Source organism: Neoarius graeffei, chromosome 16, assembly GCF_027579695.1.
Source record: "Neoarius graeffei isolate fNeoGra1 chromosome 16, fNeoGra1.pri, whole genome shotgun sequence".
Classification (NCBI taxonomy): domain Eukaryota; kingdom Metazoa; phylum Chordata; class Actinopteri; order Siluriformes; family Ariidae; genus Neoarius; species Neoarius graeffei.
Window position 1 is genome coordinate 15,003,829 of NC_083584.1, and position 17,316 is coordinate 15,021,144.

At 44.3% G+C, this 17,316-nt stretch overlaps 1 protein-coding gene across 1 annotated transcript in view; it reads left to right on the top strand.

Moving 5' to 3' along the window:
* The first annotated feature begins 7,032 nt into the window (after positions 1-7,032).
* The window catches only part of atp13a1 (ATPase 13A1), a 75,820-nt gene continuing 65,536 nt past the window's right edge, over positions 7,033-17,316 (top strand). The window contains exon 1 of the mRNA XM_060942547.1: positions 7,033-7,553. Within this exon, the coding sequence (XP_060798530.1) occupies positions 7,230-7,553 (324 nt within the window). The 5' untranslated portion in view covers positions 7,033-7,229. The remainder of the gene's footprint in view (positions 7,554-17,316) is intronic.

The following is a 17,316-nucleotide window of genomic DNA, read 5'->3' on the forward strand; positions in this document are numbered from 1 at the left end:
TAACACATAGACTTACAATTCTTTCACTTTTATCATACCCTGTGTGTGGTATTGTTTAGTTTAATTTTGTTTAATTCTGTATCCTACTAGGGGCGGCACGGTGGTGTAGTGGTTAGCGCTGTCGCCTCACAGCAAGAAGGTTCAGGTTCGAGCCCCGTGGCCGACGAGGGCCTTTCTGTGCGGAGTTTGCATGTTCTCCCCGTGTCCGCGTGGGTTTCCTCCGGGTGCTCCGGTTTCCCCCACAGTCCAAAGACATGCAGGTTAGGTTAACTGGTGACTCTAAATTGACCGTAGGTGTGAATGTGAGTGTGAATGGTTGTCTGTGTCTATGTGTCGGCCCTGTGATGACCTGGTGACTTGTCCAGGGTGTACCCTGCCTTTCACCCGTAGTCAGCTGGGATAGGCTCCAGCTTGCCTGCGACCCTGTAGAACAGGATAAAGCGGCTACAGATAATGAGATGAGAATGAATGTATCCTACTAGTATGTTTTGGGGGGGCATCTTAACTGGTACTCTCTCACAAAGGAGATATAGCTAATCTCAACACACTTCCTGGTTAAATAAAATAATTTAAAAAATACTTAACATCTATGTTTTTAATATGAAAAATATTTCTTTGTATGTAAAAATATAGAACATATTGAAAGGTTTTGGGAAGCAGGAGAAAACTGGGTCAGGAACAAGAAAAAAACTTTAAGTGCATAATCTTGCAGGATACATGCTGGAGGACAAAATCATTAATTAATGGTTTAAAACATGGCAATCAACTACTGATTAATAATGTATTGTGAATGTGTAATATATTTGAATAATTGCAAAAAGAAATTAAATATACCAAAGTGTATAATTAAGCCAAAACATAGAGAAAATGAAAAGGTTTTAAATTACATGATAAACGAGAAAGCATATATCTCATTCTCATTCATATATATCAATTAAAACAATTAAAGGAATGCAGTCCTGTCCAAAACTCTTCGGCACCTGTAAAGAAATACTGTAGACCAAAAATGGCTTGAAAATAATGAAATGAAATGTTTCAACATTAAAAAAATACTATAAACAGTCATCAGTAAGCCATAATAAATGAAATAAAGTCGATATTTGGTGTGAGACGACCCTTTGCTTAAATATAAAAATAGTCGTCTCAGGCCCAGTGAGTGCAGTTTGATAAAGAAATGAGCTGTAGGTTTTACTGAGCATCTTACACAACCAGCCCCAGTTCTTCATGATGTTTTCTTTTTTAATCTGAAAAGTGCTCTCTTATGTAATATGCTTCTCAGATACAAACTTTTTCTCTTGTGCTGGAAAAAAACCCACGAATGTTTGGAACTCTAAAATGTTTTTGTAATGTTTTGACTCGATAATAGAAATAGAAATCTGTAACAAAGTTTGTATGAAGAAAAAAAAACATACAGGGGGCCTAAGACTTTTGCACAAAACTGTATATAACTTTCAATTACTTACAGCACTTAGTACAAACTTTGGTATAGATTTTGCTATACGTATTTTATTCCATAAGAGAGCACTTTTCAGATTAAAAAAAGAAAACATAATGAAGGCGGCTGGGTTTTGGTGCCAAATGAAGAAGTGAGTGTGACAGTCAAAGTGTCCAGAAGAACTGTGGCTGGTTCTGGAAGATGCTCAGTAAAACTCATCTCATCTCATTATCTCTAGCCGCTTTATCCTTCTACAGGGTCGCAGGCAAGCTGGAGCCTATCCCAGCTGACTACGGGCGAAAGGCAGGGTACACCCTGGACAAGTCGCCAGGTCATCACAGGGCTGACACATAGACACAGACAACCATTCACACTCACATTCACACCTACGGTCAATTTAGAGTCACCAGTTAACCTAACCTGCATGTCTTTGGACTGTGGAGGAAACCCACGTGGACAACATGCAAACTCTGCACAGAAAGGCCCTCGCCAGCCACGGGGCTCGAACCCGGACCTTCTTGCTGTGAGGCGACAGCGCTAACCACTACACCACCGTGCTGCCCGAGAAAATAAATAAGAGAAATCAAATATAACAAGGGGTTAGCACAACTGATATGACAATATAAGTGAGCATGAGTTCTGAGCCGGCATGGTGGTGTAGTGGTTAGCACACTTACTTCACAGCAAGAAGGTTCTGGGTTCGAACCCAGCGGCTGACGAAGGCTTTTCTGTGTAGAGTTTGCGTGTTATGTCTGCGTGGGTTTCCTCCCACAGTCCAAAGATATGCAGGTTAGGTTAATTGGTGGCTCTAAATTGACCGTGAATGGTTGTGTGTGTCAGCCCTGTGATGAGCTGGCAACTTGTCCAGGGTGTACCCTGCCTCTTGCCCATCCATGGTCAGCTGGGATAGGCTCCAGCTCGCCCTCTGCACAGGATAAGTGGTTACAGATAAAACAAACAAAGTTCTTCATTCATTTTCTTGAGACATTTGTAAAATAAAGATAATTCCTGTTTAAGTACAGACCATGATGGAGAGCACTTTATTTGTCATATGCACAATAACAGACACAGCGGTTTATTATTGGGTAATGAAATTCTTATTTTGCAACTGCCCGACCAAACTATGCTTACTAATATAAAAAGAAATATATATAAAATACGAAATATAAAATATAAAGTGCATATGCAATGCAAAATATAAAAGTAGAATGAAAATAAACATAATTTAAAAAAAAGCAATCAAACAATATGCAAACATAGAGGTAGATATACTGTGAAATGTGCAATGTCTTGTGCAAGATTGCAAATGTACACTACCGTTCAAAAGTTTGGGGTCACTTTGAAATGTCCTTATTTCTGAAAGAAAAGCACTGTTCTTTTCAATGAAGATCACTTTAAACTAATCAGAAATCCACTCTATACATTGCTAATGTGGTAAATGACTATTCTAGCTGCAAATGTCTGGTTTTTGGTGCAATATCTCCATAGGTGTATAGAGGCCCATTTCCAGCAACTCTCACTCCAGTGTTCTAATGGTACAATGTGTTTGCTCATTGCCTCAGAAGGCTAATGGATGATTAGAAAACCCTTGTACAATCATGTTAGCACAGCTGAAAACAGTTGAGCTCTTTAGAGAAGCTATAAAGGCGGCAAGGTGGTGTAGTGGTCAGCGCTGTCGCCTCACAGCAAGAAGGTCCGGGTTCGAGCCCCGTAGCCGGCGAGGGCCTTTCTGTGCGGAGTTTGCATGTTCTCCCCGTGTCCGCGTGGGTTTCCTCCGGGTGCTCCGGTTTCCCCCACAGTCCAAATACATCCAGGTTAGGTTAACTGGTGACTCTAAATTGACCGTAGATGTGAATGAGAGTGTGAATGGTTGTCTGTGTCTATGTGTCAGCCCTGCGATGACCTGGCGACTTGTCCAGGGTGTACCCCACCTCTCACCCATAGTCAGCTGGGATAGGCTCCAGCTTGCCTGCGACCCTGTAGAACAGGATAAAGCGGCTAGAGGAGATGAGATGAGAAGCTATAAAACTGACCTTCCTTTGAGCAGATTGAGTTTCTGGAGCATCCCATTTGTGGGGTCGATTAAATGCTCAAAATGGCCAGAAAAATGTCTTGACTATATTTTCTATTCATTTTACAACTTATGGTGGGAAATAAAAGTGTGACTTTTCATGGAAAACACAAAATTGTCTGGGTGACCCCAAACTTTTGAATGGTAGTGTAGAGGTAGATGGTGATTATAATCCGTAGTTCTGATGGCCTGGGGCTAAAAACTGTTTGTCAGTCTAGTAGTCCTTGCTTTCACACTCCTGTAGTGTCTGCCAGATGGTAGGAGTGTGAATAGTCTGTGTTGTGCGTGTGTTTGGTCCCTGATGATGCTCTGTGCCCTTTTTGTGACCCGGGTGTTGTAAATGTCCTGTCGGGGGGGGGAGGACAGCTCCACAGATGAACTGTGCTATTTTAATGACGCGCTGGAGAGCCTTTCTGTCCTGAGTTGTGCAGTTCCCGTACCACACAGTGATGGAATTTGTCAGGACGCTCTCCACTGTGCACCTGTAGAAGTTGCTGAGGAGTTTGGTGGACAGTCCAAATTTCCTCAGCTTCCTCAGGAAGAAGAGTAATACATATACATATTTGTGTATGTAATATTTTGTGACTATAATGAGATTATTCACTAGAAACTCAATGTTCTTATTTTTCAGAACCACACCCATCTGAATAATGCTCAGTTAAACCTACAGCTCATTTCCTTGTCAAACTGGACCTGAGACTACTATTTTGAAACAAAGGATCTGAATATTGTCTTTGTTTTATTTATTACCTACTGTTTACTGCTCTTTATAGCACTTTATTATTATTATTATTATTATTATTATTATTAAGTCAAGGTGGCATGGTGGTGTAGTGATTAGCACTGTCGCCTCACAGCAAGAAGGTCCGGGTTCGAGCTCCGTGGCCGGCGAGGGCCTTTCTGTGTGGAGTTTGCATGTTCTCCCCGTGTCCGCGTGGGTTTCCTCCGGGTGCTCCGGTTTCCCCCACAGTCCAAAGACATGCAGGTTAGGTTAACTGGTGACTCCAAATTGACCGTAGGTGTGAATGTGAGTGTGAATGGTTGTCTGTGTCTATGTGTCAGCCCTGTGATGACCTGGCGACTTGTCCAGGGTGTACCCCGCCTTTCGCCCGTAGTCAGCTGGGATAGGCTCCAGCTTGCCTGCGACCCTGTAGAACAGGATAAAGCAGCTACAGATAATGAGATGAGATAATATATAGGGCCAAAGTACTCAATTCTGATTGGTCAATCAAGGAGGGCTTTTTTCCTTAACATGGGGCCGTATTTCTGAAATGCTATTGGCTAGTTCGTTGCTTGGTTACGGTTACAAAAATTAGCAAATTTTGTCAACAAAATGGCTGACTCTGCTGACTCAGCAATGCCACGTTTCGCTATGTTTGATGAAGAAATGATAAACCAATTGAAAGCTGCAAATGAAAATAAAAATACCAAAAAAAAGTACAAATTTTTGGCTTTCCGTGTTTAAGAAACGGGCTGCAGAAAGACAAATAAACGACTCTCTAGTGGCATATGAATGCTGAGTTAGACAAGGTGCTGTCGCAGTTTTTTTGTGTCATGATGAAAAACCCTTAAGAAACTGATTCAAATGTCCAAGATAGTCTTACGCCCTGATTGGTTCAGAAAATGTGAACGACAAATGTCGTGAACTTGAATGGCTTCCAAAGTATGAATTTGGCCCTATATATTATAAACAAGTAATCGTATCTCATCTCATCTCATCTTATTATCTCTAGCTGCTTTATCCTGTTCTACAGGGTCGCAGGCAAGCTGGAGCCTATCCCAGCTGACTACGGGCGAAAGGCGGGGTACACCCTGGACAAGTCGCCAGGTCATCACAGGGCTGACACATAGACACAGACAACCATTCACACTCACATTCACACCTACGGTCAATTTAGAGTCACCAGTTAACCTAGGCCAAGTTTACATTAGACGGTATCTGTCTCATTTTCTTCGCGGATGCACTGTCCGTTTACATTAAAACGCCTGGAAACGCCGGGAAACGGGAATCCGCCAGGGTCCACGTATTCAATCCAGATCGTGTCAGCTCCGGTGCTGTGTAAACATTGAGAATACGTGGATACGCTGTGCTGAGCTCTAGCTGGCGTCGTCATTGGACAACGTCACTGTGACATCCACCTTCCTGATTCGCTGGCGTTGGTCATGTGACGCGACTGCTGAAAAACGGCGCGGACTTCCGCCTTGTATCACCTTTCATTAAAGAGTATAAAAGTATGAAAATACTGCAAATACTGATGCAAATACTGCCCATTGTGTAGTTATGATTGTCTTTAGGCTTGCCATCCTTCCACTTGCAAGTGGTAAGTGACGCGCATGCCCGATATGCACCGAGATCACACACACAGCGGCTCAGTCCCGAATCACTGCTCGTGCACTTCACTTGCGTGCGCTCTGTGAGCTGCGCAGGGCCGGAGTGCGCACTCTCCAGAGGGCACTCGTTGTTCAGGGTGGAGTGATTTGGAGCGCAGGATGCCTGCGGAGCCGAGCGTATCTGTGTATTGGTGTTGCTGTGTGCACGCTAATCGTTTTAAAAATGTTAATCTGATGATCCGCTGATACGGTCTAATGTAAACCCCACCCTAACCTGCATGTCTTTGGACTGTGGGGGAAACCGGAGCACCCGGAGGAAACCCATGCGGAGAACATGCAAACTCCGCACAGAAAGGCCCTCACCGGCCACGGGGCTCGAACCCGGACCTTCTTGCTGTGAGGCGACAGCGCTAACCACTACACCACCATGCCACCTGGGGAAAAATAATTTTAAAAAATAAATCAAATAATAAGCATAGGAGGCGGCACGGTGGTGTAGTGGTTAGCGCTGTCGCCTCACAGCAAGAAGGTCCGGGTTCGAGCCCCGTGGCCGGCGAGGGCCTTTCTGTGCGGAGTTTGCATGTTCTCCCCGTGTCCGCGTGGGTTTCCTCCGGGTGCTCCGGTTTCCCCCACAGTCCAAAGACATGCAGGTTAGGTTAACTGGTGACTCTAAATTGACCGTAGGTGTGAATGTGAGTGTGAATGGTTGTCTGTGTCTATGTGTCAGCCCTGTGATGACCTGGCGACTTGTCCAGGGTGTACCCCGCCTTTCGCCCGTAGTCAGCTGGGATAGGCTCCAGCTTGCCTGCGACCCTGTAGAAGGATAAAGCGGCTAGAGATAATGAGATGAGATGAGGAGGTGGCCCGGTGGTGTAGTGGTTAGCGCTGTCGCCTCACAGCAAGAAGGTCCAGGTTCGAGCCCCGTGGGCGGCGAGGGCCTTTCTGTGCGGAGTTTGCATGTTCTCCCCGTGGGTTTCCTCCGGGTGCTCCGGTTTCCCCCACAGTCCAAAGACATGTAGGTTAGGTTAACTGGTGACTCTAAATTGACCGGAGAAGAGATGAGATTTTTTTTCCCCTCCCTTATATCTCCTGTTCCGCACTCCAGCCCAGGCGGTGGCGGTAATGCACCTTTAAGTTGGTTTGCCAACCGACATAAACCTTAAAGAAGTCGAAGAAGAGGACGTTACCGGAAATGTCGTCATTCCCATGCGTGTTTACGTATGCGGAAGTTGCCGTCTGTGTGCGGTTGCTGCTGGTTTTTTATTTAAATCTGTAGAGTATCCGGGTCGCGGTGGTGAGAAAGTGTTTCTATTCTTTCTCCATTTTCGGCCGTGAGGAGAAAGTGGAGAACAGAAAGAGGACTAAAAGACGGAGGAGGAGGGATAAGACAGAATGGTGGAAGCTAAAAACCCGGGGAATATGGCCGCGGACGGGTTCGGGCAGCCGGGCCGGTGTAACCGGAACCACAGCTCCGATGAGCTGGTGAGCTGTGTGTCTCTGTACCGGCGCAGGCCGAAGCTCCTGCACGGCACCGTGCTGCCGTTCTGCGGGCTGCTCTACCCGGGCTGGCTGTACGTGTGGCTCCGGGTTTACGGCGCCACCGAGTACCCGGAGGCCGGCCTGCTCGGGCTCGCCGCCATCGGGATCGCGCACGTCCTCACCGTGCTGTCGGGTTACTGGTCCGTGCACGCGCACTGCTGGCTGACCTGCTCCAAGGTAACATGGTGCACTGTGAGTGTGTGTGTGTGTGTGTGTGAGATGACGTGTTCTAAACACTTTCACATCTCCATCTGTTTGAAACCTCTTGTATCTCTATTTCACATCTCAAACTCATAACCTCCTGATCTTCTCTTCACCCATCCCAGCCTGTTAGGATCAGATCTCAGGGTCAGCCATGTGAAGAAGAAGAAGAAGAGTCACATGCACACTTCAACCACAGTGAAATTCATCCTCTGCGTTTAACCCATCTGACACAGCAGTGGGCAGCCATACTAGACTAGAGGGGTCAGGGGTCTTGCTCAAGGACTCCATGGGCTCGAACCCGGAACCTTCTTGCTGTGAGGCGACCGTGCTAGCCATTACACCACTGTGCTGCCCATCTTGAACCCGTGACCTTCTCATCACCAACGGTGGTGTAGTGGTTAGCGCTGTCGCCTCACAGCTAGAAGGTTCTGGGTTCGAGCCCCGTGGCGGGCGAGGGCCTTTCTGTGCGGAGTTTGCATGTTGTCCTCCGGGTGCTCCGGTTTCCCCTACAGTCCAAAGACATGCAGTTAGGTTAACATGGGGCGGCCTTGAGCGAGGTACCCAACCCAGTGTTTTCCCCAGAAAAAAATTAAAACCCTAAATTCTGGCATAATAACACAAAGTGCCAACAGCGCGAAGTGAAACTAGTGCGGTTTAGTGCGCATGGCCTCCCCCCCGGAAAATGTTTTGAAAATAGATGCTCTCAGGTGCATTTTCAGGGTCTCTGAGATATTTTAGATCCATGATTATAGGATTTCTGATCTAAATAGTGTTAAACTGTTTTGTTACAGATTCCTGAGGTCTGTGATAGATTTGAAAATCTACAGGGATTCCTTGCACTTAATTATGTATGATCAGGTAGTGTTGTTATGAAAATATGAACAGTGGTTTGCTCCATCTTATGCAATCCAGTGAAGAGAATCGATCATCATGACCTCCTGTTGATCACAAAGGGATCTGAACCTAAGAACTGCCACCTTAAAATAAGTTGCTGTATTACTATAACTGTAGTGATTTAGAATGTTTCTGATGCAGTTACCGTAATATATGTATAACTAAGATACACTGAAAAGAAAAGTAAGGCAGCTGCATATTATAAAGTTTACATTTTGGCACTTTATTAAATGGACTAGATTAAGATTAAAACATACTTAAAGGAAAAGAAAACTTAATTCATACATTTAAGTTTGCAGAAAGATTATGTACTTATAAACACATTCATGAATGATAATAGACGAGGTCAGACTTTTGTGATTAAAATCAGTCGGCTTTGTCCGTCTGGTGCGGGACGACATCGGCAGCCGATGAGATCGCTTATAATGAATCGGAAAATTCCGGGATGTCTGACGTTTTCTTTCGATATTTTTATTGGACGGTTTGAACACGTGATCTTGACGTAGCCAACAGATTACAGTTTGTTTACATCATACCGCGCGGACGTATTACTTTGACGGAATCAACACAAACATTGGAAAAAAAGGCCGCTTGTTTAACACAAATATCAATCAGTATGTAAATGGATCTGTTATTTGCTCTCCTATGTATCTAGTGACTTGTGGGTAGGAAATTTAACGTATCGGTATAAATCTAAGCATATCGGATTTTGACTAAAGCGACGAAGTGCATCAGCAGGCAGAGCAAGCGTATCGGGCCCGATACGCTAAAACGCTTTGGGGAAAACCATGCTAACCCCTAACTGCTCCCCGGGTGCTGTAGTGTGGCTGCCCACTGCTCTGGGTGTGTGTGCGTGTGTGTTCACTGCTTCAGATGGGTTAAAGGCAGAGGATGAATTTCATTGTGCTTGAGTGTGCATGTGACAAAGACGACGACTTCATGTATGCTGCATAAATGGGAATAAAAAAAATATATTTTTGAGTGTTAAAATCGACTGCAAAGTTGGCATTCACGCTGACCCAGCCAGCCCTGAGTGCGTGACGTCACAGCGGTAACCGGTTTTAAGGCCGAGGCCTTTTACAGCTATAGATCGAAGTCATATAAATAAAAATTTATGGTGAAAGTAAGAAATCCCGTTACCGACTTGCTCAACTAAGACCGATTTGACTTCATTGATTGTGGGTTGACTCTCATTAAAACAGGATAGGTGTTCTAACTTATGCAACATACATGTACATGCATGCATTTTCACTGATAAAACGTAAAAGGCTAATTAAATAATCACACGAACGGAGAATCACATTCTGAAGCAAATTAAATAATCTTATACCAGTAACTTAAACACACAATACAAGTTACATGTATTCATCTAAATGCAGGTAAACAAGTGTTGTTGTTTTTGTATCCAATTGGGAGTCGGAGCTTACCCGTCTGCGTTCTCGCTTCTTGAAGGCCGAACTTGTGGCCAATTGCTTTGAAACAGTCTGACTTGCAGTTGTTCGTTCAGTTCTCTGTTCATTCGCTTCTTCCACGTGAGGGTGAGATATTGCTGCTGAGGCAAGAATATCCAGCGGAGAAATCAGACAGCTGCTCCACTCATTCTCCATTTGCTCCACACTGAGTACTCCGCCATTACTGCTCGGCTCAGGCAATTACTAAAACCCGGGACGGGATGTCACCGGTTTTAGCAACAACTGCAGGGAGGTCACTGCCCGAGCGATATGTAACATCCTGTTCCACCCCGGGTTTTACCAGCAACCCTCGGCTCACTCCGGGAGAACTGGTGCAACTGAACTTGCTTTCCTTTTCTTGTAGTTTTCTTTTCCTTTAATTGTTGGTCCTGCACCCTCTTTCAATCCGGGCTTATAGCCAACGCTCCTCAACAGATCAGAGGTCTCGTACGAGTCTTCAGTAAAATGGACAGAGCAGAGGAGAGACCACTTCGTAGCCGCCCAATGTGCCCCTGAACTTCTCACAAAACGCATCCAAATCTTTGCAGTTTGAACTAGAGGTCTGCGCGGGTCGGATTTTTCAGTCCCGCTCCTGCCCGCGCCCGCATTGTGCAGTCCCACTCTCGCCCGCGCCCGCAAAGAATTATGATTTTCAGTCCCGCTCCCGCCCGCGCCTGCCATATTTTGTCCCGCTTCCGCCCGCAAATCCCGCATGATGCAGACGTTCGCGTTATTTCTCAGGAAAGTTCTTGTCTTGACACAGCGTGATGGTACCTCGCCCCCTACTTTGAGTGGATTTCAGAATAAATAACTACAGCTCACGTTGTTATTATTTACCTTGTTCCAGAATTCAGCATGTACTGTCTCTGATAACAATAATAATTAGTGCTGTCAAACGATTAAAATATTTAATCGCGAATCACACATCTTTATCATATGAGAAACCATTGTAATTCTCTGATCAGCATAAAAAAGTGAATGGGCTTGCTTTGTACCAATGGTGTGTGTTTTTTTTTATTTTTTTTATTTTTTTATTGCAAAGCAGAGCTAGTAAGAGAAGTGAATTGATTTACTGCTTGCGTTAGTCTACAACTTTAATCAGAGAGACAGATTACACAGTGACGGTAGGCTTAACTCAATGCTATCCCAGAAATCCTTCCTGTAATATGCAAATTTGGCCGCCTCTGATTGGACAGCCACATTTGCATATTACATGAAGGATTTCTGGGATAGCATTGAGTCAAGCCTACCGTCACTGTGTAACCTGTCTCTCTGATTAAAGTTGTAGACTAACTCAAGCCGTAAATCACTTCACTCATGGTTCTCTTGCTAGCTGGATGTGAACTACGAGTCATTAGAGTGATCAAAGGCAAATTTAAGATGCTATTCCTCACTCAATCTGACTCTCTCTGCAAATTTAGGCATCTTAAAATGTTTTTATTAATGCCAAATAAAATATGTAGCACAAATTATATGTGATAGACATAAATGAATAATTTATACATTTTATTTCAAACACATTTTTAGTTAGCGGGACTGCAGCTTATCACCGCTCCCGTCCACGCCACATATGTGCACTCCCGCTCCCGCCCGCGCGTGCATATGTGCACTTCCGGTCCCGCCCGCGCCCACAATGAGCTTTCAAAATTTGTCCCGCGCCGCATTGCTTTGCGGCGGGTCCCGCGGAACTCCCGTGGGAGTGCAGGGCTCATTCTTGGGCCATGAATGCAACGTAAATCCACCTTCTGTCGTGTTGCTGCACCCGCCAAAAACACATCTACGTGGCATGGCGATAAATTGGCTCAGAATGGAGGATTGGAGTTGCAGTCAGCTCTGTGTTTCAGTGTAGCGGAAATGGCGATGAGACCGATAGACTTCCTGATGTGACATTACGGATATCAAGGTCATTCACTCAGACCGCTACCTATATAAATCACTTTAATCGTAAAAATGACTATATTAGATTTATTGTTAATGCTTAAAACTATTCCTGTGCCATTCTTGAGGTCTCAAGGCGTTTATAAACAAAAAGTGAGGCCATGGCTCTGCATATCTGCTTTAAGCACTGAGCCTCCACATTACTGCATCCACATCAGAACTATCAATCACCATAAAGTTCAAAATCTCCTCCTTTTGTCATTGTGACAGCATCTGGACCTGGAGGCAGGAGTAGCTACACCCTGACATCACAGGGCAGTGTGTGTGCGCGTGCATCCACCCACCCACACACACACACACACACACACCTTTTCAACCAACAGGGAACGGGTTCTTGAACCGGTTCTGTTCAGGAGTCTTTGAGCCTTGGTGCCAGTGAGCGAACCAGCCCGCGCTTTCTCCAGTTTTGACTGGAACTGTTGTAATCACGAATGGAAAGTGTTACACGTTTCAAACCGGGAGTAAACGGTACTCGCAAAATGGCAGCGCACATTGATTACCTGCGAGTGTTCTTATAATCCCATTGTCTGTTATCACCCAAATGAGGATGGGTTCCCTTTTGAGTCTGGTTCCTCTCGAGGTTTCTTCCTCATGTCGTCTGAGGGAGTTTTTCCTCGCCACCGTCGCCACAGGCTTGCTCATCGGGGATAGATTAGGGATAAAATTAGCTCATGTTTGAAGTCATTAAAATTCTGTCAAGCTGCTTTGCGGCAGTGTTTTATTGTTAAAAGCGCGATACAAATAAACTTGACTTGTTTGTGCTGTTATTGCAAATATTTGTGTTTTGGTTCTTTTTTTTTCCTTTTCCATTGCTTTCTCCATCACGCCACTCTGCTTCCTCACCAAACTAATGACACGCCCACTGATGTCGTCGTCGTCATCATCATCATCATCACGGTTAATGCTGGAGAAACCAGCTGTATTTTGGATGCAGCTGGGAACCAGATTTTCAGGTTCCGAACCAATTTATTTTTGGTCATAATGTGCCATATGGTTCAAAATTTGGTGCGAGAACCAGAACAGAGCCCGTTCCCTGTTGGTGGAAAAGGGGCACCAGAGACACCCAGTGGCAGGTTAGTGTCCACCTGCTGGCATGTTTCTGAGAGGCGGGAGGAACCCAGAGGAAATTTGATGATGATTTTGATTTTTTTGAAGACGTTTCACCTCTCATCCGAAAGGCTTCTTCAGCTCTGTCTGACTAGTGAGGAGTTCCAGGTGTTTATCCTCTCGTGGACCAAAGGAGAGTCATTGAGGTCACATGGGTCGTTGACCCTCGCAGTCATCCTGTAGGTGCTCGGGTCACTGGGGGCTGTTAAGGTGATCTTTGGGTCAGAGAGAGAGAGAGAGACAACGGCCCTCTAGGCTGCTAACACTGTTCGCACCCGGCCCCCAGTGACCCGAACACCTACAGGATGACTGCGAGGGTCAACGACCTATGTGACCTCAACAACTCTCCTTTGGTTCATTAGAGGATAAACACCTCGAAGGGGCTCTGCATGCTCTTGCGACAAGGCTTTCGCAGATAGCTTTTCGCAGACAGTTGTAATTTATCGTTGAGCAGGGAGTATAGGTGTGTGTATAAGCGTGCACGATGTTATTCACCGCCACCACGCAAGGGGGTGCGAAGTCGCTAGAAGTAGTTGGTGGGTGTGGTTAGTGGAGTGTTTATCCTCCGGTTACTTATAATTATGCTTATAATGACTAGAACTGGAGTCGTATAGACCCCTTTCACTGACGTCACCCGAAACCGGAAGTAAACAGACCCTGCGCCATTTTGGAAGACCAACAAACTCGTGATAACGGCAGCGGTATGTGAACCCACGAGAATAAAGTGGAGTGGCAAACGACTTAAACAAACAAATCTGAGCTGTTTTATTTATGATTTATTGGCCCAACAGTAGACTTGAAAGAAACCTGTGTGAGACTTGGCAAAAAACTGTGGATATAATGGATAAGTCTGTGCATGATCTGCGGACACTTTGAGGTAAGCAAACGCAAGAAATTCAGATTTAAAACATGCTAAATTGGCCTCAAGTTGATAACTGGATGAGGAGCAAGCCTCCCAGACTTCTACAATTTAATAATAATAATAATAACTATGAGTAGGTTATTCTTAATAACAGCTGTAATATCACGAACCGAGCCACTAACAACATAATTGTAAGCCTGTAGCCCTTTGTAGGCCTTCAAGTCATCAGCAGTGTAGGCACTGGGTGTAAACAACTAATAGTTTACAATGTCTGGGTAGCAAACAGATGGCAGAATTGGTGTCCGGTCCTCCTTATGTATCTGACACGGAGAAATAATATAAATCGTGCTGCCTACCAGATTACACTCGTCTGTTTTATTGTATCAGTACTAGTATCACTTACTATACTCATCAGTCATAGATTAGTCCAGTACAACATGACCAGCTTGCTTTTTTTCCATTTGACTGTTGCAAGTTTTTTCAGGCTGGTACAGTCAAAAATTGAAAAAAGTTTTGGCCTACTAAACTAGTCATCGATTCTACTAGTGTATTAATTGGAGTCGACATGAAAACGTTAGGTAAAAACTTTAAACCAGTACAATCTCTTCTTCAAAGTTTCACCAAATGGTTTTATTTATGCAATTTAAAGCTCATAATACTGTATAACTTTGGTCGAGTAAAACACGGAGCAAAAACATGGCTGAATCCTGAATGACTCCTATTTGTTTAAATAGGGGACTACTGTACATAGGCGGCAGAATGTAGTTTCTTTTTCCCTGCCATGGAAGCGCACTTGTATACCGAGGAGGAAAGCAATTTGCATTACAGCCGTGAGGCGGCTCGACTTGGTTTTCCCTTTCGGGCGCTCTCGTTTTCTGTTAGAATTTGGTAAAGAAAAAAAAATTATTTACCAGCTTACCGGGTCCATTAACATAAATCTGACAGCTGACAAGGTCGGGATATAAACGAACTTTTGCGTTAAACTGTGTGCTTGGATTCACATAATTTTTTCTGAGTCTTATCATATGGGTCAAACCCATCAATCACAGCCAGTTTCTCCACATACCGTGCCCTTTCTGCAGCTGGTAATGTACTCACATAACCCGAGTTATCATCCATCGTGTCACTTTACTCTCGCTCGTACTTTGTTTTATATTGTGAGTGCATGTACTTGGTCTTCCAATATGGCGCCTAACAAAATCTCGCGGCGCGGTGACGTCATGTGAAAGGGGTCTGCTCCATCTTCGCTCGTGTTTTTAAAAATGGCGGTCGTGAAAACAAACCAAACCGGGAAAGTAAGGAAGCGGAAGTGCGTGTACAGCGGATGTAGAGTGGACCAATCAGAGCCCTCTTGTCTGCGAGGCTGTCTGCGGTGGTCACAATTTTTGGGAGGTGCGCGCAGAGCGTCTGCGAAGGGGGGGGGGCTTTGCAGACGCTATCTGCGACGCCATCTGCGAGGACTGCGTTGTCAGCATGAATTGGCCTTAACTCCTCACTAGTCAGACAGAACTGAAGAAGCCTTTCGGATGAAACATCTTCAAGAATTTCAAGCAAGTCCAGTTGCCTTTTTTGCACCTACGGTTTATGATGACCTGAGTGACTGAGAACCTTCACGGATGATGATGATCATTTAGAACATAACTTTGTAAACCTTTGTTTCGGGGAATTTTGTTTCTTCGCTATAAGCTGATGTTTGGATCGTTTTAAAATTCACTCGCAGTTTTGCCAGGTTGTTTCTTCCCGTTTTCTTCTGTAGAGACACACGTGCGCACACACAAGTCCATGGTGGTAAACGCCAGAAAAGTTGACGTGCACTTCTGTTCCTCTTTTTGGGGAGGGAGATGTTATGTTATGTCCAGCAATTAGTCAGAAAGTCTACGTGGCAACTTTTCTAGTGTTTTATAATTAAAAAAACAACACACAACCTGATGGCTGATATAAACTCCTGTATATATGCGCCCCCCCACCCCCACCCCGAGACAGTGATTTGTAAAAGGACAATACTGAAAATGTAAAAGTATGATTCTTGTGCAAGTTTAGGAAATGTGTCGTTTAAATACACTTCCTTCCAGATCAAGAACAGTCTCGATGTTTCAAAAAAGGAAAAACTTGTGAAAGTATGAATTGCTTTCAAATTAATTAGAGATGATTTATGATGGTTGAATGAAGATTGTGACTTTTTTCCCCCCTATTTTTTGGATTAATATATATATTTATGTATCCCTATATTTCCTTGTTAGTGTATTATTATTATTATTATTATTATTATTATTATTATTTTTTTTTTTCTCTCGCTCTCTCTAAAGCCTGGGTCACAACCGGACGTACGATTTTTTTTTTTTTTGGCTGTGCGATTTTTGGCATTTCCCAAATCGCTGCGTTTTTTTTGTTCGTGGAGAAGGACGCATGTTGGCTGTAAGTTTGTCTTGCAACCTGAAGAAAACGTAAGCGCCCGTAGAGTTTGTTTGACATGACAAAGAGCCTCTGCGGCCAGTCTACGGCTCGAAAATCAGCACGTCACATGTGCACCCTCCGTGAGTTTCACGTGCGCCCTCCGTGCGTTTCCTGCGTTTTTTGCATGTAGACCGGCCGTAGGAGCACGTACGGCCGGTTGTGACCGAGGCTTAACTTGAGAGACAGAGGTCATGTGATACAGCATTTCTGCTCGTTGGCCAAAGTGAATAAGGAGAAATTGAGGCTCTGTGCTTAATGTCTCGCTGAACAATTGATGCTGTTCTTGGATCAGTTTGCAGTGAGATCAGTTTAACTACAAATTTTATTGATTGATTGATTGCAGCCGAGTTTCAGGCCAGTTTTAGCTCGAGTCCTGATCATTAGTTCTCCCTCAGCATCCCTGCTGTTTCTCTTTATTGAGGGAATGTAATATGGTTTAAGGTGTATAACCGTGTAATAAGCTCGTAATTTAAGGAGTTAATCACATCCACGTTTATCCCTAAAGCACAGACTAGGATATGAACCCCGAAACATCTCTCAACTGAATCTGATTTCACTTCTGGTTGCCAAGACATGAATATAAAACACACTAAGCTTGATGTATTTGGTGTTTGTAAAATCCGGACTGTTAGGTCGTCTTGGTGTGTGTGTCTCTAGAGGATGCTACAGGGTGGTGGGAAGATATGAAGTTTATCTTCGAGTGGTGAACGTATTCGCGAACGAGTAATGTATCTCTCAACACGAGAGGATAAACTTCATATCTTTGCACCACCGTGTAATGTTCTTTTATATTATATGGATGCATCCGCATGTTAAGCAAACGAACCGGGTCACCATTTTGACAGCGCACAAACACTGGGAGTGACGTCATCGGAGTGAAATATCGGGAATTATTATACATACGGGACACACTTTCAATGGAATAAAAACATGTTCTATTCCCTTCTAGCGGGTTTCGTTCATTTAGTTTGATAGCATGCAATATTGTTAGGATATCGCTTATCCGACATGTATTACATTACACTGCGCA